The sequence below is a fragment of the Pseudorasbora parva genome, chromosome 4 (assembly GCF_024679245.1).
Source record: "Pseudorasbora parva isolate DD20220531a chromosome 4, ASM2467924v1, whole genome shotgun sequence".
Classification (NCBI taxonomy): domain Eukaryota; kingdom Metazoa; phylum Chordata; class Actinopteri; order Cypriniformes; family Gobionidae; genus Pseudorasbora; species Pseudorasbora parva.
Window position 1 is genome coordinate 15230033 of NC_090175.1, and position 23552 is coordinate 15253584.

The following is a 23552-nucleotide window of genomic DNA, read 5'->3' on the forward strand; positions in this document are numbered from 1 at the left end:
ATATAATACGAGACTGATACAATGATACGAGAAATTAGTCAAAACTCATTTTGGCATGCATATGCTACGCTGCTTTTCGAGTGCATATGATACGCACATTATGGCGTATTATATTTACGAACCCCCCACCCCACCACCCTAATCCTACCCAAGAGCGTGTCATATACACACCATGAAGTGCGTATCATATGCACCCGAAACTATGAGGCGCCACGTAGGATTTAAATCAAACTTCGCTTATCAATACATACATAACACACGTGCATATACACCTATACATTACTCGCATATACATGTATACTACTGGATGTTCAAAATACATATATGAAATACACGTGCACACTAATATGAAATCCATACCAATACATATAATGTTAATAATGAATGCATACACACTTGTGAATAACTCGCATATACATATACACTTTCATGCACGCATAGACCTATAAATACTCGCATATACATATAAACTTCCATGCATATACACCTATCAATACTCGCATATACATATAAACTTCCATGCATATACACCTATCAATACTCGCATATACATATAAACTTCCATGCATATACACCTATAAATACTCGCATATACATATAAACTTTCATGCATATACACCTATAAACACTCGCATATACATATAAACTTTCATGCATATACACCTATAAATACTCGCATATACATATAAACTTTCATGCATATACACCTATAAACACTCGCATATACATATAAACTCGATGCACACATACACATCCATAAAACGCGCATACATACAAAATAAAACGTGGATGCATGCTTTAGTTGTGTATATATATATGCGAGTGATTTCATATGTGGATGTGTGAGTGATTTCATATGTGGATGTGCGAGTGTTTCATATGTGGTTGTGCGTGAACTTTTCAGTGCAAACGGAAGGCATTTCTACGGAAGCCCTGAACGGCCATGGATAATTATTTTTTTTTCTGTCTTGTTATGTCGTGATCACGAGTTAATTATCTTGTGATCTCAAGATAACAAAAGTTGTTTTCTCGTGATAACGACATAATTTTCTCGTGATCTCGAGATAACAAAAGTTGTTTTCTCGTGATCACGAGTTTCATTCTGAAATACTGCACAGCACCCAGAGTCTACGGTTGCTGTAGCAACGAACACAACTTTCACGGGCATCTGATCAATGGATAATAAACCGTGCGCTGGATCTTTCAGCAAAATCTTTGCTTCACTTAATACACATTTTATTTGTGTAATTAACATGTTTAAATGATCAAAAGAGAAGGATCCTTCAGAAGGATGGCAGATTATTCTGTTCTATTCTAAAAATCGTTTAGTTTCGATTCAGCCCATTTTATTTTCCTCATTCGTTTGAAATAACATTTCATAATTTGTTTGTTATTAGTATCCTTCCTTCTAGCCTTTATTCCATTAAAAAGCGGTGCAGTAGCCTACTCCATATTTCTAAAAACAAACAAACGTTTAATCCAGTTAATACAGTCTCGTACAAAATACAATCGTTTTAATTGCACATTATCACTGATTTAAATTAGGCTGCAAACGTATATGCATCTTTACATGGGCTATACATCACATCTAGGCGATACATTGAGTGACACAATCTGGCAAACTAACGGTTATTTAGGCTGCTGATTAAAATGGCATTTTAATGCACAAAAAGGTGCAAATAGAATAGTGAAATCAAAATGAGTTTAACAGTACGTTTAGTAACGCACCAAACGCTATTATAGCAAACTAATCACATTAGACCATTCAGTTATATTAATTGCCTAATGCACACTGTACTGCACAAATTATAGTGATCACGAAAGGTCTTCAACGCATTCAATCTGGACCAGTACAACACATGATGGATAGGCTATACCTCACCCCATCAGTTAATTGGTTCTATACTGCCACCTCGTGGCGCAGTTGTGTAACTTAGAAAATATGAACTCGTGATCACGACAAAACAACTTTTGTTTTCTCGAGATCACGAGAAAATTAACTCGTGATCACGAGAAAACAACTTTTGTTATCTCGAGATCACGAGTTATTTTCTCGTGATCACGAGAAAACAACTTTCGTTATCTTGAGATCACGAGAAAATTAACTCGTGATCACGACATAACAACACAGAAAAAAATATTATCCATGGGCGTTCAGGGCTTCCGTACATTTCAGTGTAAAAGGAAGTCATTTGTGTGTACACGGAAGTAACCTGCCTATATTAACCGCATTTACAACTTTGCAATCATGGAGAGGGATCGTGCTACAACTGAAGCAATAGAATTTTGCGAAACGTGCTTACTTGGCGGTCCGTGTACCTTCGGATAATTTGTTTTTTCCTTTTTGTCTTCCAAACGGAAAAACTAAGAAAGCATTCCTTTATCATATATTCGACCCTCCCTATGAGAATAAATAAACAAACCTTGAGTCGTTTTTCCCCCTCATATTTTTATTTTTGTTTTAATCACACTCTGTTCTAATCCGCCAAATGAAAAAAAAATTAAAAAAATGGATAAACAGCTTGAATATTCGATCTCAACATGGGCGGGAACAAAACGCCCCTTTCCGCTGATTGGTCAACCAAAGATCAAGCCGCGCCTTCAGTTCTCCGCGCATTGCGCAACAGAATATATATATATATATATATATATATATATATATATATATATATATATATATATATATATATATATATATATAGATATAGATATATATATATATATATATATATATATATATATATATATATATATATATATATATATATATCCTTGTACAGATTATTAACAGAGTTTAGTGCAACTACATTTAATCTTGTTCTCATCAAACAGCCAGACTAATAAAAGAGAGAATGTTGCAGTGAAGTGATCAGCAGTCCAATAAAAACAATGCTTTATTTTTTCTGCCAGTTTAATTTCTAAAGCAAACCAGATCATTGTGCGACTCGCAACATAAGGCGCACAGAGTAAGCTAGTTAATTCGTGAATGAATCCGAGTCTTTGAACAAATCGGTTGAGTGACTCACCAGCCATACAGCCTTTGTATTATTGAATGAATCAGCGGTTCGAGCGAATCAACTGAACAAAATGACTCATTCATTAACACAGTGACTTGCTGCCACCTACTGGCAATATTTAATATTCGTTTCATCTTGTAATTCTATTTCATATTTCTGTATTCAAAGCATTTTGTATAAAACATAAAACTAATGTCATTGCATTAGGTTATATATTTGCTCTGCTGTGTGAATGTACAGAACTCTCTCAGCATTAAATTGTGTAAATACATCTATAAGCAACTTCAGATGCTGCATTGCCACCTTTGCAGCGCAGGATATTGGGCTGAAACAATATAGTTTCAAACTCTAACTGTATTGAATAAATTTGAGATTTTAAATTAAAAGATGGCATGCCTATATTTAATAAGATATAGCTATTTTAAAAAGGTAGCCTTGTTTGACTAATTATATATGATGCTAATTGGTGGCAATAAATATCGAAATATATATTCATCTCTGGCTTTTTTTTTCAATGTGTTAATTCATAGTTTCTAAAACATGTAAATGAACAGCAAGAGCGGATTAAACATTTCTGTTTCTGTTCTGTTTTCAGTTAAAAAGATGTAATTTAAGTGTCTTGAGTTAATGATTTTTACAACGAAAGTGATTCAATCAAGAACTTTAATAGCTCGATAAACTTTATCTTAGAGCTGTTGGTAAAGCCAAAAAAACTATGTCTATTAATTTTTATATTATCTGTAAAGCTGCTTTGAAATAATCTGTATTGTAAGAAGCGCTAGGCCTATAAATGAAGATTGCGCGGAGCGGAGTTCTGGAGATAAGAATGGCACGGCTTGATCTTTGGCTGACCAATCAGAGGAAAAGGGCGTTTTGTGCCCGCCCATTTTGAGATCGAACTAAAGCATGCATCCACGTTTTATTTTGTATGTATGCGCGAGTGTTTTATGGATGTGTACGCGCGCATCGAGTTTATATGTATGTGCGAGTGAGTATAGGTGTGTCTGCGTGCAGTGAGTTTATATGTATATGCGAGTGTTTATAGGTGTATATGCATGAAAGTTTATATGTATATGCGAGTGTTTATAGGTGTATATGTATGGAAGTTTATATGTATATGCGAGTATTTATAGGTGTATATGCATGGAAGTTTATATGTATATGCGAGTATTTATAGGTGTATATGCATGGAAGTTTATATGTATATGCGAGTATTTATAGGTGTATATGCATGAAAGTTTATATGTATATGCGAGTGTTTATAGGTGTATATGCATGAAAGTTTATATGTATATGCGAGTATTTATAGGTGTATATGCATGGAAGTTTATATGTATATGCGAGTTATTCACAAGTGTGTATGCATTCATTATTAACATTATATGTATTGGTATGGATTTCATATTAGTGTGCACGTGTATTTCATATATGTATTTTGAACATCCAGTAGTATACATGTATATGCGAGTAATGTATAGGTGTATATGCACGTGTGTTATGTATGTATTGATAAGCGAAGTTTGATTTAAATCCTACGTGGCGCCTCATACGAAACACAGCGTATCATATGCACGCCAAAATGAGTTTTGCCGTATACGACATTGCACACTTGTACTATTTATACGTATTTACATGTGATCGGGTTGTTTATTTATATGCGAATTGGGAAGTCCACACAACAACAATAACGATAATGGCACAGTTTTTTTGGTGCAATCTATATCAATCCAAAACTAATATTTAAGCGCAAACGTGCTAAAGATTAGCCGATAGGCAGTCGATTCAATAAATGATAAGCCGTTTTCCTAGCCTGACAAGCCAGACCCACATCAAGATGTTTGGTCTGGAAACTCACCATTGACAGGGCTCAATCCGAGGGGCGGGATAAACGGTTGTCTTTCAAACTCCCTCTGCACGCGATAGGATAGCGCTACAACCAACCAGAGCAACGAAGGTGAAACAGAGCTTGTTGACAGATTAAACATTCGCCGTATCCGGTCGGCAAAACTCCGAACACATCTTCCCTTTTTAAGAATGACTTCAGTGCCGTTCTTTGTACTTTTCTCAGAGAAAAGCTTAACTCCAAGTCTTCCAGAGTCGCGGTCAAAGCTATTTCGAAAGACCGCCGTTCGCCAGTTTCTGTGTTTACTAGAAGCACGCAAACGCAACTCGGTCGTCGTCATTTTGGCCCCGCCCACCGACTCTATACACGATGTGATTGGCCCCGCAAGAGTTAGGGGATTACAGCTCAGAAGGGTATTGAGAGTTGCTAGACGACACTCTCGGGCAGATTAAATTTGCTGCCGCTAGGGTGCGTCTAGATTTCTAGGCTACCGTTTTCCCACAAAAGCAGTTTATTTAGCATAGTGAAGCCTCTTCTTCATTGATATCCATAAAAACGTGCTAAGTGCAAATGCATGCAAATAGCACACCTTGGCAGATGCTATTTACACTAACTCCAGCCATCAACATCTGGTTAAAAAAGCAGCAGTAGCGAGTTGACACTATCAACAGTTTGAATCCAGTTTTTGCCAAACTCCTCCATCTCCCTTTTCCCCATTGCATATCAGATTTGAAAGCCATTTATTTTCTAGCCTGACGTGGTCATTCTCAATAGCTAGTCAGAATGAGTCTGATCTGCTCCATTGGGCTGTGATTATGAGGCGTGTTTCAACCGAACCAGGAAAGACCTCAATTGGATAGACCTACAACCAATCAGAGCAACGTAGCGACGCATTGTCAAATGTCAACAGAGCTCAACTGCACTGTGTTGCCAAGTCCGCGTTTTTTCCCCCGCGGGTTGTTTTCTGTGTCCGCGGGTTGAAGCGACTATTATATGATGTATAGACCCATGGTTGCGAATTTTAGCAGACAACCTTACCAAATTAACACACATTTTACCCCCAAAAAGGCCTATTTTTCCCCCGGAGAACCCCCCCGAGAAGCTATTGTTTAGGGCTAGTAGTTGGCAGGTTTTATTTGTAAAAACTTGGCAATCCTGTCTGCACGCGAGCTGGTATCAGGCACGATCTTTGCCGGTGTTGTAAAAAAATTAAATAATTTAATGATACATAGAGTAGTTACCCAACATGATCATTATTTCTGAGAGAAATTGTGAAGGTGAATGCATATACAAACAAGCTCTCCATTTAGGATTCAAAAAAATATAATCCAAGCCCCTTTGATGAAGTTCATGATTACGTTACTGTTTATCATCTGTCCGTTATCGTCTAAAGCCCGCCCTGATGATTTCATTGATCCGAACAGTTTCTGTTAGGGGATAATTACTCCTCTATGGATCGAGTCCAGACCGAACCGCCCGACCTAAAAAAATTGTGGGCGAGGCTAAGTTCAGCTGGCATCCAGGCTATTTATTTTCAATAAATATGAAGAAAATTTGGAATTAAAGTGCCTAACGGTTATTAAAAAAGAGTTTATCGGGTAGGGTTAGGGGAGGGAGGGCTTTATTGTCACAATAAAGCAGTATTTATTTAGTAAATGTAATCATTTACACTCAATATGTACTAAAATACTGAAGTGCAAATATTATCTAACTTCTATTTACGACTGAACCTATCTTATGAATGAGTATGTGCACTCAAATGCTTTTAGCTACGCAAATCATTACGCTTTGTTCTGGGATGCTTCAGAAAACAATTCATAGTGCAAACCCTAATTTACTTATCATTATTTAGTATTTAGTGTTTTTTAATGAGTGTTTTGTAAAGAGTGAGGTATATAATGGCATCCCAGCACTGACTTTTCAGTGGAAGCGCCACTATAGTGAAAGTATTTCCTGCACGTTTACAATACCTAACAAATCCAGCTCTATTGTCCTGCAAGAGAAGTGAAGATCAGAAGTGTGGTTCCTCCTTCACAAGGCCACCAACAGACAAAATGACATCATGCAGAGCTGAGCACTCGGAGGAAGCTCGGAGGGGATGCGGGGAACTCCTGTTCGCGGGAATTTCCCCCTGGACCGACGGGATCATTGCAGGGTGTCTCTGCCCTGCACCCAACTCAGCTTCCTCTGTCCTTTAAACACGGGACATATGAGATCCGTCTTTCATAACACACTGAACATCTAGTAAGTGTGTAATATTACAGGCTCATTTCAGCTAAATATTACGACCGCAGCTCTCTTCAAATAAATTGTTCTACCAATTGTGGGCTGCAGGAGAGTGTGTTGACATCTTCTCTCCAGGGTCTAAACACAGTAACGTCAAGCCCATTCAAGGTCTTCTCCGCTGTGAGCAGGATGTCTAGCTGATCCTGGGGGAGCATCTGGAAAGCTGTATTTGTGACACTTGGGATCTAACAGCTTTGTAATTTTGCTGTGATCCCCCTGTCAACTGGCCATCATGCTGAATGAAGTAGACATATAGGGTCATATTTACTAGCAGCTTGCGTCAATGCATATCCTCTTTTGACATTAAAAAACTACTGTCTTTATACGCAGTAAAATAATTAGCATTGAATAGGCATGGACAGGGTTATTTTTGCGGCTGACCTTATTGCATATGCATTTGTCGGATATTTCGTTTCAAACGTAAAATTTATGGGAAAAGAGTATTTAAATGAATCACGCAAGGTGATTTGCAAAGATTTGCGCTCATCAATTTACAGGTATTTGCACCATTGTTTACCATCCAAAAAAAGCATGTCTTAAAGGGATACTACACCGCTTTTTCATATTAAATTATGTTATACCCTTAACTAAGATGAGTTGATACATACCTCTCATCTCAGTGCGTGCACTTAATCTCTCTGACGCGCTGTGACGATCTGATAGCATTTAGCTTAGCCCACTAAGCCCAGTTCATTCACTATGGTACCAAACAGAGATCAAGTTAGAAGCAACCAAACACCTCCACGTTTTTCCTATTTAAATACAGTTACACTAATAGTTGAACGATCAAGAATGGTGACACAAAATAAAACATGGCGCTTTTCTAAGCGGATTAAAAAGGAGAACTATAATGTATGGCGGAATAGCACTTCTGAGAGTACTTCGACTCGGCGCAGTAAAAAGTCACGCCTGAAAAATCCTCTCTCACATTAGAAATGAGAGAGTGAGGGGGAGATGTGAGGGAGGATTTTTCAGGCGTGACTTTTATTTTGTGTCACCATACATGATAATTCAGCTATTCGTGTAACTGTACTTAAATAGGAAAAACGTGGAGGTGTTTGGTCGCTTCTAACTTGATCTCTGTTTGGTACCATAGTGAATGAACTGGGCTTAGTGGGCTAAGCTAAATGTTATCAGATCGTCACCGCGTGTCAGAGAGATTAAATGCACACACTGAGACGAGAGAGGTATGTATCAACTCGTTTTAGTTAAAGGAATAACAGTTTAATATGAAAAAGCGGTGAAGTATCCCTTTAAACTAATTTGCACTGCTCTCACTATTTTCACACTAATAAATATTACTTAGTAAATCTGGCCCATGGTATGTGTGTTGTTGAATGTAATATGTGTATGTGTGTATAAAATGGCCTTTTTTGACCCTAGATGTTGAAGAGACAATACATCAGTAAGCATTGCCCCATTTTTGCTCAGCATTGCATAGTATTGCATGTTTTTACCATGGTTACCACCAAAGTGCCAGATACTACAGTTATTAGTGATTTCTGCTCAGGCAAGCATCCCTACTACTTATTTAAGCTCAAAAACTTTCTTTTCTAAAGAATCTGATTTCCACTGGACAGACAATAAAAAAGGCACAAATCCCAATCATGTGACCCAATCATTGACAGGGGCCAGTAAGTAACTACTTAGTAACCACCCAGAACACCTTAGCAACACTCTAACAACACAACTACACCAAGTTATGTACCTAGCAATTATTCAGAATAGCCAATTTAAAAGTTGTTTTACTGCCATTTGGCATACATATTGTATAATTCACTTTTTGAAGTGATCCCAACCATATTTCAAGCCATTCAAAACCATCATAGCGAACAGTATGCATCTATAGTGTCTCAACTGAAGGAAAAGTCCATTATTTATTGACTTTATTATATCGACCACATTTTCATCAATATATCAGGCCAATAAAAATGTGCATGTATCGGCCGATATCGAGCAATATCCCAGCGGCGACATATCAACACACTAAGAACCGTTTGACCTAGTCAAGTTTTGCAAGGAAATAATTGCTGTAAAATGAAAACAGAAGCTGCAGTAACTATGGTGACTGTGGTAAAAAAGGAAGAGATTGTTCTAAATGTTATGAAACACTCAAACTAGTAGTAAACCCAGAGGACTGAGCACATGGATACCGAGGCACTTTGATATCTGTTGCGATAGAAAGTCATTTTTTCAAATGGTACACCGCAAATGTATTTTGTATTTCGCAGTATGTTTAGTGCAATTGAGTCTGGGCTCAATTAGACAAGCAAACATAGAAGGCCATGTATTAAAGATTACGTCATGGGCCATAAAGTGAGAAGCGACATCAGCTTTTCTGTGAGTAATGAAATATGACTGCTATCATATGAAACATGCAGATGTTTGTGGCGGAGAGGGGAGGACAGATAGAGGAGGCTGTGAGGCAGACGGCTTACATGCTCATGAGTATCTTCATTGTGCCAGGTTAAAGTGCCTCCTCTGTTAGTTGAATGCTGGGAAATGGCCTTGACTAAACCGCCTCACGCTGTTTCCCACAGTGTGTGTGTGCAGCTATCCAAACAGATACATGCTTATCACACACCGCGTGCCTGGAAAAGTGTGTGAATGTGTGCGAGAGAGAGTCCATGAGAGATTTTCTTTGAAAGCATGTGCTAAAAAGATACTTCATGTGTGTGTGTGTGTGTGTGTCCGGGTGTTTGAGTTATTTAAAGACCTCTGACCGGACTGGCATGTATGGTGGCTGATTCTGCCCTTCCTTGCTCAAATGTAATTTGTAATTTCACCGCAGAGAACAGCCTCAATCATGTCTGTGTGCATGTGTAAGATGCAAACTCATCAAATCTCTGTCTTGATTGGCTGATGGCACCATCCTCATGGCAACCACAGAGGAAAACAAGACTTCTGAAAGCCCACGCCCAAAATATCAAGTGCAACTTCACTGTCTTCGCATCCCAGAATAGCAACAGAACCGACTAAGCCAACAGGACATCCACTACGAATAACATTTCTATATAAAAGTATGTTCAGAATCTTTCTGACCTTCGCATTTTCTAAAATGAAAAATGTCTGAAGGTCTTTGACCAAAGAACGCTAATAAAATAACTTTTTCTGTTACATGAAGGACTTTCTGACATTCAGGCTACTAAATTAATAATTAAGTACTACAATAATAATAATACAAATATATAAGTAATAAAAGTTCAATAATAAAATACTCTGATATTAACAATACTCTCTTCATAATTATTTGACAATTATTTTATACTGTTATCGTAAATCAAAAAGTCTTCAAAACATTAAAGAGGACCCTATATGTTTTTACATGTTCAACTTCTTTATTGTTTAGCAGGAAAAAGATGAAGAAGTATGCCCCAAAGCTGGCCTACTCTTCTGCTACACACTCAAACGTATGTACTTTTTTTTCACAAAAACAATACGTACTTTTAGAGCATAGGCCTAATATAAGTAGGCGAATTGGGACTCAGCAAAAGTCCCTCCAGAGTAAGATTTCCCAGTATCTAGAGGCATCATGCCCATTCAAACCGATTTTTTTGTGCCAAATTGATTTGAATGTACCTTCCAGAAGACAAAAAATTCAATTTAAATTAACCCTTTGAAGCATACGATCACACCGGTGTGATTAAAATGGTCAGTGTGTTACATGATCAACTGCTAAATTCACGCTGCCGCTGAGCCAGAGACGGACACGCTCAGTGCTCGCCATATATCACAACTGTACCTGTGTTTTCAACTATATAATGTTCATTTTATATTTCTGAAATTGAAATACAGGTAAGTACTAGCAAAAAAAAAAAAAAAACATTTATAGTTTGTAAAATATACACTGATGTCTATGGGAGCATCAATAATACTTTCAAATATAATTTGATGACGTGTTTTATTGACATCCGATATTTTACACATTGAGTAGGTAACTCTAAAGTTTACTCTAATCTTAGAATATTGAAGGTAAAAAATTAATAGTGCCCCAAAGTTGTTGTCATTTGGTGAATTTCTTACTTTTGAAGCTGTCACACAGCCTAGGCGATTCATGCAGAACTATATATTTTGTGTGTCTGTGTGCGGGTGGTTTGGGGAATCCATCTAAAATGTTACAAAATATAAATGTTTAGCCTTCTGTTAAAATGACTTTTAGGCTTACTGATCATCGAACTCGGTGTAGGTAATGGAGGACATTAGGTTTGCTCAAAGAACAGCCTCTGATTCACAAAATTCGCTGTACAACGTCAAAATATGGTGCAGTTTGCCTTACTTTGGCAGTGCTTTTATGGTTTGTTTCTATAAGGAAGACTGAATTGATAGAAGACTGAATTGATGCAGGACTTACAGGCCTAAAAGTTCATAATATTCTGTAATAGCGACAGTAAATGTGTTAATATAGGCACTGTTCTCGCTTTGATTATTCAAAAGCATAATCAGATATGATGACATTGCAGTAGATAAGTATTACAGTGAAAGCTAAAGTAACATTTCTTTTAAAGTAAAGGTTCGTTTTTTTCCACATGAAGAAAAAGTTCTGCTGTCACAGCATGAGAGGTAATATTCGAAAAAGCCTAATTTTAAAAACTGTGCTAAAAAGAGCCTTTAGCCTATAAAATCTATTCTCAAGCATTGGATTTGATTATATCCATTGATGTCGTAGAAAAGAATGCAACAAAGGGTCCTGATTTCAAGTGTTCTTGAAAACTCTTAGACAGAAAGAAACAAACGTAACACAATGGAGACCTTCCTCTCCTAAATAATTACCCGGCGACAGTAAGAGAACAAGATTAAGACAAAGCAGCTGGATTCCTGAAGGCCACAAAGAATCTATCTATATGAACAAAAGATCATCCATTTAGCCTAAATTCTCATCATCTAGATCTCATCATCTGAGAGATAAAAACCCTCATTCTGTTTCCAATGAGATACAGAGATGCCACACAAAAGCAACTCAATACCTGCAGAATCAACAATAATCTTCAAAGTATAGCAGCAAACAAAGCAAAGGCTTGGCCGTACACATTTTAAACTGCTCAAAAATAATTTAAAAAAGCAAAGCCCAAACACTCTGATCACAGGAACAGGAAGTATCTTGGAAGACAAAACTCTGAATTTCATCAAAAACCAAAGCTTGCCTTATAATCATGCACTGAATGAACTTCAGCAGACTGACAGAACGTAGCATATCCAAACGAAGAACATCTTTCTAAATAACAAAAGCTTTTCAAATAGACAGTGAAAAGTAAAGCCAGAGAAACTTACTGAACTTACTGTCGTCTTGCCTTCAGATTTGTCGTAAAGAAAAGGATGAGGAGTGTTTAAGCTTGAAGTCTTGGTGGGGCTTAAAAGTACAGGCCTCACCACTGAAGTCAACCCCGCCTAAAGAGACTATTTCAAGAGACACATAAAAGACTATCCATCTACCATATTTCCAACCATAGTGCATTCATAGCCTCAAAATGGCATTTCGTTCAGCTGGTTGAAGAGAGGTTTTGCTTAAAACAAGCAAAATGATCTGCCAATGGTGCAAGAAAAAAAATCTTGTCTCTGTTTGAATTAAGATTATTTTTCTTACACCATTGGCAAGTAATTTCGCTTTTCGAAAGCAAAATCGAATTTGCTGTATGAGGTGCTGTGTGTATGAATGACAGCTAGTGGTTGAAATGGGTAGTGCAGTCCAAATTCTAAATATAGTTTGCCCCGCCCCTTCTCCTTAATGCATGCGGGTTGCCAGTTCGAAGACGCAGGAACGAGCGCAATTGACAATGTTAGGCGAGGAGACTCGAAGTTGAGGAGTTGATTTTATCCGCGTTTTAATGTGCTTTTTTAGATGGAATGCCGAGGCTTTTTAGGTTAGCTAGAATCTGCGATATCTGACCCAGTTTGTTCGCTGGTTTCCATTGAAGCAATTCATGGTAAATGGTAAATGGACTGCATTTATATAGCTTTACATTTTTGCCTCACATTCACCACACCGACGGCGATGTCAGCCAGGCGCCATCCAGCTCGTCGGGAGCAGCTGGGGTTAGGTGTCTTGCTCATGGACACTTCGACACTTGGTCAGGTGGAACCAGGGATTGAACCACCAACCTTCTGGTTTGTAGACAACCTACATGAACCACTGAGCCACTGCCGCCCCAATTCATAGTTAGTCACGTGACTGTCGCGGAGCCCTGTAGGGCAAAACAGACACAGAACTGCAGCACAGCCTGTCAACTGTCCACCCTAAAAAATAAAGTATGTTAAATGCTTAATGTGAAAAACCATTATAGGGTGAGTTGAACCAATAATGATGAAATTAAGCAAAGTTTAATGTTAGTCAAGGATTTGTTGATCTGGGTTTTATTTAAAATCGATTTAAAAAAAAAAAAAGGCGTTCCTATAATGTTGTGACGTCAAGTGAAATCTATAAATATGATGAAAACTAGCAGTCTAGGGTCCACTGGTAATGGGAGTCTGGAGAGTCTGGAATTTCCCCCAGGAAGCGATAATCTTGTAAATCATTAATCAAACAATATGTAGATCAAGGCAGAGGGATCAAAAGATGAAAGTTAGCTGTCTGAACCTCCTCATTGAGCATTGTGATCAACAAAGATCCAAAGAACATGAACCCATTTGACACTCATTCTCTCACTACTTCCTTCGCTTTTTGTTGTGGTCATTTCCAGTTTGCCAGTGCCACTGGTCACCCAACTTCACCTCTTTCACCCCGATACCTATGTACAAAAGACATTCCAGCTTCCGGAAAGGGATGCTGTACAGGAAGTGAAACTGGAGGGGACCATGTTTCCTGAAGAACTGCTGATGAAAAAGTGTCAACTCAGCGAACACATCAAACTTTCAGCGTGACCACCTTTGGAAATCCAGATCACCCTGAAACAACTGAAAAATATGCTGCAACATTAGCATACAACCGCCCACTTTTACACATAAGCAATGCCTATTAGATTTTTAGAAACCCAGCTAAAAGGAAAAAGTATGACAGATTATGTTTTTTTGAAACACCAGAACTAACAAACTGACGACTGTGCATCAACACATTGTGTTGGGTGTAGCACTTTCCACTCTGCCCCTCCAGAACAATCCCAAACTGTATTTTGGGTGAAAAGCAGAAAAGGTTTATTGTCCACTAACGAGGACGCTGTTAAATTTAGGAACCGTAACAAACCAATAATCTGAAATTCTGATTATTACCTTTGGAAGTCAGACACTTAAACTGGAGCGAATTGTCAGCCGCCTCCACAAGATCTTATGCGTCTAGTCTACTGGATGTTGTAACTGGTGGTGTGTAGACAAAACTGTCAGAGAAGGAACATTTCACTGCTATTTTTCAGCTCCATTACACCTACGTGGCCTTTCAAACCCTCTCAACAATCTCATCCTTCATCATAGCGCCCTTTGAGAGAGCCAGACCCAGTGTCCCAGACAATAAAGAGCTAAACAAAACATCATAAACAAACACATCATTAGTTCACGTAATTCAAGCTTCAGCTGTTGAACCACCGAAAAACCATTAGAATGTATCAAATGCACTGGAAAATATGATACAATTCTGATAAAGTATCCCAGGAAACCCCTTGGCAGGGTAATTTCTCCTTATGGGTGACGCCATCATTAGTTACCGTGAGAGAGAAAGCCATTTCCCATGAAGGCTGCTCTACTGTGGCAGGGCCTTCTCTTCCTGCCCACACATGTTGTCACCAGCAGCTCTGGCATCATTTGTCCTCTATGATGTAATCAAGCTGCACTGAAAGCAATAGCATTTGCTTCGCGACTGGCGGCAGGGAGACAGTAACTGTACAGAAAGGAGCAATGAGCTTTAGTGCTCCAAGATGTCATGTTGGACAAGGAACAAGCTAAGAGGATGGGAAATGAAAACGTGGAAATTGAAGACAGGCAGGATGCAGCAGGAGTCATTCATCAGAACATCAACGTATGTGAGCGCTGGTATAGGATGTGTGTGGGATATGGAGGGAGCGGGGCTAGTTTAAGGCAAGGCAATTTTATTTGTATAGCACATTTCACACACAATGGCAATTCAAAGTGCTTTACATAGAAATTAATTAGGATAGTGATAACATAAGAAATAAGAATACCGTGTAAGAATTAAAATAAAAACAGGGAAAATTCAATTAATGACTTAAAAAGATGTTAAGTTGTATAACCATCGTAAAAATAAAAAAATAAAAAAATACAGTGTTTATACAAAATTATACAAAATGATATATATATATATATATAAAATGGTGAGAAATAGATCCCTATCTGCCTGATACTAAATTCTGGAAGAAAGGCATAGTTCCCCCAAAAAACAAATATCTGGGTTACTGAGGCACTTACAATGGATGTGAATTTGTAAATGTTCGTTCGTTTCGATAGTTTAGCTAGAAGTTGTAAATAATTAGCATGTTAACATGACTGCTGTTGTATATCTTTTATGTGTAAAGTCACACTACTATCCAAAAGGTTTATTTTTATTTATTTTTTTTATTTATAAAATAGTACTTTTGATTCATCAAGCATGCGTTAAATTGATCAAAAGTGACCGTTACAAAAAAACACTATTAGTTTCAACACTAATAAAAATAAGAAATGTTCCTTGAGCAGCAACTCATCATGTTAGAATGATTTCTGAAGGATCATGTGACACTGAAGACTGGAGTAATGATTGGTATCACAGGAATACATTTCATTTCTAAATATATTTCAAATAGACAAGTTATTTTTAAATTGTAACAATATTTCACAACATTTTACTGTATTTTTGATCAAATAAAAGCAGAATAGACATCTTTAAAAAAACCTTTGAAAAAAAAACACCTTTTAACAGTAGTTTATGTGCAACTTTACAACTTCGTTGTCTTGACAACGTAACGCCTACATCCTTAAAACAACCATAAAAACCAAGAGAACAACTTTACGGCTCAAATAATACTCACACTTTAACAAAAGTGCTTTAATAAATTCAAAGGTTCACGTGCATTGCTTTAAAACTCTCCCCAAATTGGCCCAGTTTAATTCCATTGGTAGTTATCTCTCTCATTCTTTTTTAACAGAAAATGAGGGATGAGTAAATGTATTGTTTTTGTTGTGGTAATCAACATTCTGTATCGGAGTATTAACACTCAGTCTATTTGTAACACCAAACTATTTTATGACTTCAAAAAGACTTGAAAAAAGTATGGACAACTTTTCTGGTAGGTTTTGGAATGACATGAGTAAATGATGAGAGAATTTTTATTTTGAGGTGAACTATGACCTTAAAGTCCCCCTGTGGCGAAAATCAACTTTTTAATGTTGTATATGTATCCACAACTTTCCTGTAAGTCTTAGTGGGCGTCGCCATGACACTCGATACTTCCGGTAGACGCTATCTCAGTTCTGGTTTAGCACACATAACAGTTATGCTGCGTTCACGGCAGACGTGAGTGACACGAATAAATAGCGCTATTCGCGCTAACATGGACGCGTAAACATTTATACTCCATTCGCTTCATTCACTACACAACAGATGTGAATTTGCGTCATGGGAGGGGCTTCTGCCAGGCAGCGGCAGTCGTCAGAAGGACGAGCCGATTTAAGGCTACTCTCGCCGGGGTTAATGAGCGCTGAGCGCCTGGGTCTCACACCTCCGAAACCTTGCTTCCATAAACCGTGCAACATAAACGGACCCGTTTGACATGTTGCCTAGCACCCTACGCACTCCATTCAATGCCCAACGAGCTTCAAATAAACTCAAGAAATGTGATGTAGAATATTCCATATTAATGGAACAGGTTCATAGGAACAGCCAAGCCTACCACACAGTGGCAAAATGTCTCCGCCGCATAACTCAGGTGAATTGCTTACAGATATTAGTAAGTTCTTGTAAGATAGTCAGATCCATGCGACCATCTGGGATATGTGATCATTTTGCCTGAAGCGTTGTTGTAAAAGTCTACTCCTCAATCCTGATAATACAACCAAGCGTTTAGCTGATAACAGTACAGACTAACATAAACCGGAAGTTCGTTACCGGCGTGTTCTATGTTGCCATAGCGATCATGGGAAAGGTCAGAGTTCGGGAAAGTTGTGGATATGTGACGTTTTTTAACATGCTTTCAGACAAACCATGTGGAAAATTATAAGGCAACACCATTGCTGAGCATTTTTCCCTTAAAACTGCAGTGAACTAAAGACAGACTCAAAAACGTGATTTAAAAATTCTGGCGGGAAAGAGTTATATCCTGTTAATAATATCCTGTCTCTTTCCAGCTTTGTAATGGCACTGAATAGCGCCCACGTTTTTGGAGATTTAAAAAGTGCGCAAAATCGCGATAGTCGATAAATCAATTAATCGCACGATAAAAAAAATGAGCTCGATAATTTTTCCGGCCGCGATAATTGCCATTTGCATGCTTTATGTTTTCCTCGTCTCTCTCGTTGACTGCGCGCGCCTCGTCCGTTTGGGGAGGTGTTTATACTCGACACGCAGACCGGGTGCAGCGTCATTCTCGCCCAGCAGATTCGTCTGGAACTCATGGCTCTTCGGTTGTGGAGCCACACGCAAAGTTACGAAATTTGATGTGCACAACGCCAACCGAAATGGGGTCTCACTCCACGTCGACGTCATTTTTGCCGCGCGCACCCTCGCGCTCGAGCGGACGCGTCGTATATAAACGAGGCTTAAAGCTACACTGAAGTTTGATAAACGCAAGTTAATTCTTCAGTTCAATCTTTGTGTGCTAAAAAGGCACATAAGTTACTGTAGAGATAGCAATATACATTGTCCTTTTTTTCCCAAAAAAATGAAAATCATGTCATCAACGTATTCTCTCTTGCTGTATCAAAATATCACTTTCCTCAGAGATGGTCAAGTTCAGTTTGTGCATGATTAGGCTATGATATAAAAAAAAAAATGTATACTGTATCCTAAATTGTGGATAATTAATATATCATATGCTGAAGAATTTCTGGATTAAAAGAAAAAAAACAACAAGAACTGTACAGAATGGAGAACCGTGAGCCTAAAACCGTGATACGAACCGAACCGTGGGTTTTGTGAACCCTGCCGCCCCTAATATGCGCCTAAAACACAATCATCCGTTGCAGTTTTCATCTGTTTTATTTATTGTTTTTGGTACTTTATTTAAATGCATTTTTTTAAACAGACTTGAGAGTCCATGCTTTTATTGTTTTTGGTTGTTTTGTTCATTTATTGTGGTTATTTAAAATGTTTTCCATGTTAAACATTCTTTAGAAATTAAAGTTTATTGATCTTTGAAAAGGTGTACCTGCATTTGTATGCCATTATCATTATTTTAGATGAAAATGGTCTCAGAACGACAATATTATCGTTTATCGCAATAATTTCTAGGCCAATTTATCGTCCAGCAAAATTTGTTATCGTGACAGGCCTAGTCCCTCCATAATAAAAGTAACCCATACTACTGCAGGGGGTTAATAAATGCCTTCTGAAGTGAAGCAATGTGTTTTTTTTTTTGTTTTTTTTTAAGAAAAACATCCATATTTAAAACTTTATAAACTATAATCACTGGCTTCTGGCAACGGCAGTACGCACACGCGTTCATGAAAGAATCGATTTCTAGCGGAAGACTGACTGGAGTCATATGGATTACCTCGGGTTCATTTGCCTAATTTAGAATCAGGCAGATAGGGATCTATTTATCACCATTTTACCTTTATTTTTTATTTTGTTTTTTATTTTTTATTCTCTTTACAACTGTTCCTATTTTTATTTTTACACATGGTATTCTTTTTCTTTTGCATATGTTATCACTATTTTAATTATTTTCTATGTAAAGGACTTTGAATTACCATTGAAAAGTGCTATATACCAGTAAATAAATTTGCCTCGCCTTGCCTACTTTTATGATGGATGGATGCGCTTTTTGGAGCTTCAAAAACTCGGCCGCTATTCAATGCCATTCCAAAGCTGGAAAGAGACATGATATTATTTCATATAACTCTGTCTTAGGCTGAAAGAAGGAAGTCATATACACCCACGATAGCTTGAGGGTGAGTAAATTGTATCAATTTCAGTTTTAAATAAACTATTACTTTATACCGTACACAGTCAAACCAACAATTATTCAGACATTTTTTTACTAGTGGGTGCAGGGCATTGCATTGCTCTGTCAATCTAACAGCTGATTGGTTGATTGTAATCCATTACATAGGCTACCATTCTATCTAAGTTATCTGACATTGTCAAGATGAATTTGTTCTGACACAGTTTAACTCAGAGTTTGTCATATTTTATTACCATTTTCTAAACTATAGCGAATAAACTGTGATAATGTGAGAAAATGTTAAAGTGTCTAAAAAACATTTTGGTGTGACTGTAGAGAGAGAGAGAGAGAGAGAGAGAGAGAGAGAGAGAGAGAGAGAGAGAGAGAGAGAGAGAGAGAGAGAGAGAGAGAGAGAGAGAGAGAGACAATCATGACTTTAGGGGTGTTTTTGTACTAAATCAAAGTGTTTTAATAGTCATTATACAGGGCAAACAATCACGATTCATGGGATGTTGTGGCATGCATGTCTTTTAGTGGCCTATGACAGGGATTTAACAGATGGAAACTGCTAAGGAAATGTGTCACATACAAAAGCTGACAAGACAGCAGATTGTCTGGGGAGAGCCTCAAGGCGGCTCCGTGAAACGTTCACACACACAAACACATTTGAGACATGTGGGTCTCTGTTGGGAACCAGTGCTCACTAATGAAGTGAGTGTGTGAGAACACATGTCTCACGCACACACGATTCCCACAAAGGCATAATAGAACCAATTCTGTCCACCTTCAGAGGAGTGTTTCAGTGCTCACTTCCTGTCTGGAAGCATGACATTTTCCATTGTATGATCCCCTATTTTTACTTAGTCCTACTTCAGATTCTCAGCTGACTAATGATGACAAACCTGCACTTCTTTTCCAAAGCAGTTGTGAGTACACTCATACCAATGCAATGCACCTCCCAGATCAAAGTAAAGGGCAGAAAGAACGTTGTCTTGTCTTGTGTATGAAGTGAAAGAGTTTTTTTGTACTTTGTCTAAATACAGCCAAGCTTCCATTCAAAGAGAGGAAGTCGGACTGCTTCTGGGGATTAAAACAAGGGCATGTGGGTTCACATTTCCCCCCTCCTTTTCCCTATCTCTCTCTCAAAAGGAAAGCATACCCAGCTGTTTGACAAACATTACTAATGAGACTGAACAACTGCCTTTCTTTTTTTTTACTCTCTTTCCAGAGAATGTAGGAGCCTGTGGGATATAGGGCCGTGCATATTCTGAAGTCTCGCTCTCCCGGGAGAGAATGCAGTGAATCTATGGCAAAGCAAATGACTCCAGTGAGAGTTATGGGGGAGGATGTTGCACTAATGCTGATCTGAGAACAGTTCTGTAGCTCTCAGTGGTTAGGGGATGGAGACAATGAGCAAAAGCTCTTTAAAACAAAAAGCCACAACCACTGATGAATGTCAAGTGTTGATTTGGATGTTAAAATGTGCTGTTGTTAATAATGACTAAATATTTGATTCACTGGCTACTGTTTAAATTGGGTTTGTCTGATTTTATGGCCAGTCAAAACTTATAATTGTAGAATAAATAATTGGAAAGAAAGTTGAACTGAAATGTACAAAAAAATGGTAATAATAATAATAATAATAATACATTTTATTTATAAAGCACTTTACAATTTAAGGAAAATCTCAAAGCGCTACAAAGAGAGGAAAATAAATAAATAAATAAAATACATAAAAATAACAATAATTAATTAGTTTAAACATTGAAAGACTTTCTAAACAGGTATGCTTTAAGTCCCGTTTTAAAAATATCAGTTGTTTGTGGAGCCCTCGGATGTTCAGGGAGGGCAATACTTTTGGTAATTGTAGTTTTTTGGTTATCAAGTTTAAAATGCAACATTTTAGGGTACACAACAACAATGTGCTAAAACGTAAAAGTTGAACCTTTGCTTTTTCCACGTTCAGATGACACAACGTTATCAAAACGATCCCTGTTCACACTGATCCACGAAAATGACTATTAATGCCAGGCCAGTAGTTGGATGTTAGTAGTTAGACTTTGTAAAGAAACGTCACATACCAATAAACTAAACACGTAATACACACGCGCATAATGTCTCCGTTGTCACAAAATCACGTTTTTGTTGTGCTTTTGTGCAAATTGTGCATTTTCAGACCCCCAAAATAACTTGTAACTTGTAATCAAACAGTTGAACTCTGGAATGAGGCATGATTTTATATAACGTTAAAAGTGTACCAAATTCAGCCTATATAATTTATGTATAAGTACGAAACTAATCTATATAATGGTCTAGCACATCCTTGCAAGATGTGGTATCATAAATATTTAAAACAAACCCTACAGTCCATCTTTTGCAGGAAATACATAAGCTTCTACTCCAGCCATATAAGGGCACTTCTTCAAGCCACTAAACCCCCAAATCAGTCACTCAAGTTGTGGTCTAAATTATTTGAAAAAGTTTTGATGTTTTTTTTTTTTTTTTTTGAAAGTGTGACAAAGTTCAATCCCTTCTGAGACCAGCAGATCAAAACATGCACATCATTGATCAGTTCCTTGGAATCATTAGTGAGATCCATAAATATTATTCATAACATTTTGGAACATTTTATACATTATCAATCATTTTGCTCCCCATTTTCTCAAAGAATGATCAGATTATTGTAATTGTCCTGCTTATTAAACTGATATTACCTGTAAAGACATGCTTATTTGAATGCTATTCTAAAATGAGTATTATGGTGTATCTAAATCAAAACTCATTCATGTTTTAATTTAACAAGCTCGCCTTGTGTCTGAAATAGGCTTACATAAATAACATTACAATAATAATTTGCCAAATGAAGGGAATATGATAGAGTAGTGAGTGCAAGTGCTCATTCTGAGGTCGTTCTTCTCTTTTATTTATTTATATGCTGTTTCTTTATCTCTGTAGCCCCCATTCATCAATGCACTGCCAGACTTTTTAGAGGACAAACTACAATCGGCTCAAAACGTATTCGTGTGTATGATGTTGCACAAATGTTCTTTATCATTATCCAGATGCATCTTTCTGTGTGTCAGCATCAGGTTCGAGAAGGACGCAAGGTGAATAGGTAGCCAACTCACGTAATGTTTGGATGGATTCCTCCTCTTCTCCACATCCACCACTTTTACATCCAAAACTGTCCTGAACTGCATTGTGAAAACGGAGGCTTCAGGGACACCGTTAGTAATCAGACAGCGACCGAGTAAATGGACAGTCACGAAGACGTGTGCACGAATAATATCGCTGTTCTTCTTCACAATGAAAGCAAACGATTTTTGCCCACCGGCCCGGCAGTTTAACCAGTCCGCTTATTCCCCCTTGACGTAATGAAGATCGCGTAATAAATGAGGCAAAACTTATATCCGTCTGCAGGAAACGAACATGCTCGTATCCATTTCTCTCACAGCGCAGAGCGGATTCTCGAACCGCCGCGTTCCAGCTCAATTCGAATCGACATGCGTTCTACAGTGTCATTCTGGAAACCGGATCGACGCGTCATAAAGGAACGAGCGCGTCTTCTTTGTGTGGACTACAGTAGTGTCGCTGAAGTCTGGGGGTTCTCCTCAAACGTGAGCGGCGCGCGTCAGAAAGGCCGGGGCGCATTCACCGTGAAGTCCATCCGGCAGGAAGCGCGCGCACACACTGGGATATTTGGGCAATGGGGCTGGGCTTCTTGACAAGGACTCTGTTGCAGTTTAAGAGCCTCTACAGGGGGGGAAACGAGTCTTGTGTTGATATCATTGTCTTCCTTTGTAAAAGAGACAATGGCTGGATTTTACAGACCATGCATTGTTTGTTTGATTCAGTTTGCTTAAAAGCCAATTGTGAGGGAAATTTTGTAATTGGGTATCTCGAACAAAACAATGTAAGATAAACGTTTAATTAGGAACGGAGAACGTCTATAAATGCAAGAACAACAAAAATCATAAGGTCTGTTGCGTATCTATTGTATAATCTAAGATTGTCAAGGACCGTGTGAGACGTGATTTCCGTTACTCATACTGCCACTGAGCATAAATAGAGCTGAACGCGCACAGATACAGATGTGCTCACGGACAGTGACGTGTATTTGCTCACAGTGACCTCCTATGGCCATTGAGTGTTACAACAACACTTTTAAACCACTCATTTGTATCCAAAAATGAAAATTTGGTCATTACTTACTCACCCTTATTATCATATTGTATCAACATGTGACTTTCTTCCTTAAGGACATTTTTATTAATTTTATTATTATTATTATGAAGAATATTTCATGCATTCTGACTTAATTTAAAACTGTTAAAGAGTTGGATTCTCATGCTAAGCAGGGCCAAAAAAGGAGAAGTGTTTCACGACAAT

The 23552-nt window shown here is 37.9% G+C and overlaps 1 protein-coding gene across 7 annotated transcripts in view; it reads right to left on the bottom strand.

Moving 5' to 3' along the window:
* Positions 1-23362, bottom strand: part of sh3pxd2aa (SH3 and PX domains 2Aa) — a 157590-nt gene extending 134228 nt beyond the window's left edge. For 2 of the 7 annotated variants that reach the window (XM_067441014.1, XM_067441007.1), the window contains exon 1: positions 22292-23337. In XM_067441014.1, the coding sequence (XP_067297115.1) occupies positions 22292-22363 (72 nt within the window). In that variant the 5' untranslated portion in view covers positions 22364-23337. Of the gene's footprint in view, positions 1-22291 lie in introns of all 7 variants that reach the window. The other 5 variants (XM_067441011.1, XM_067441013.1, XM_067441009.1 and 2 more) reach the window with 5 other exon arrangements.
* Between the last annotated feature and the right edge of the window lie 190 nt (positions 23363-23552).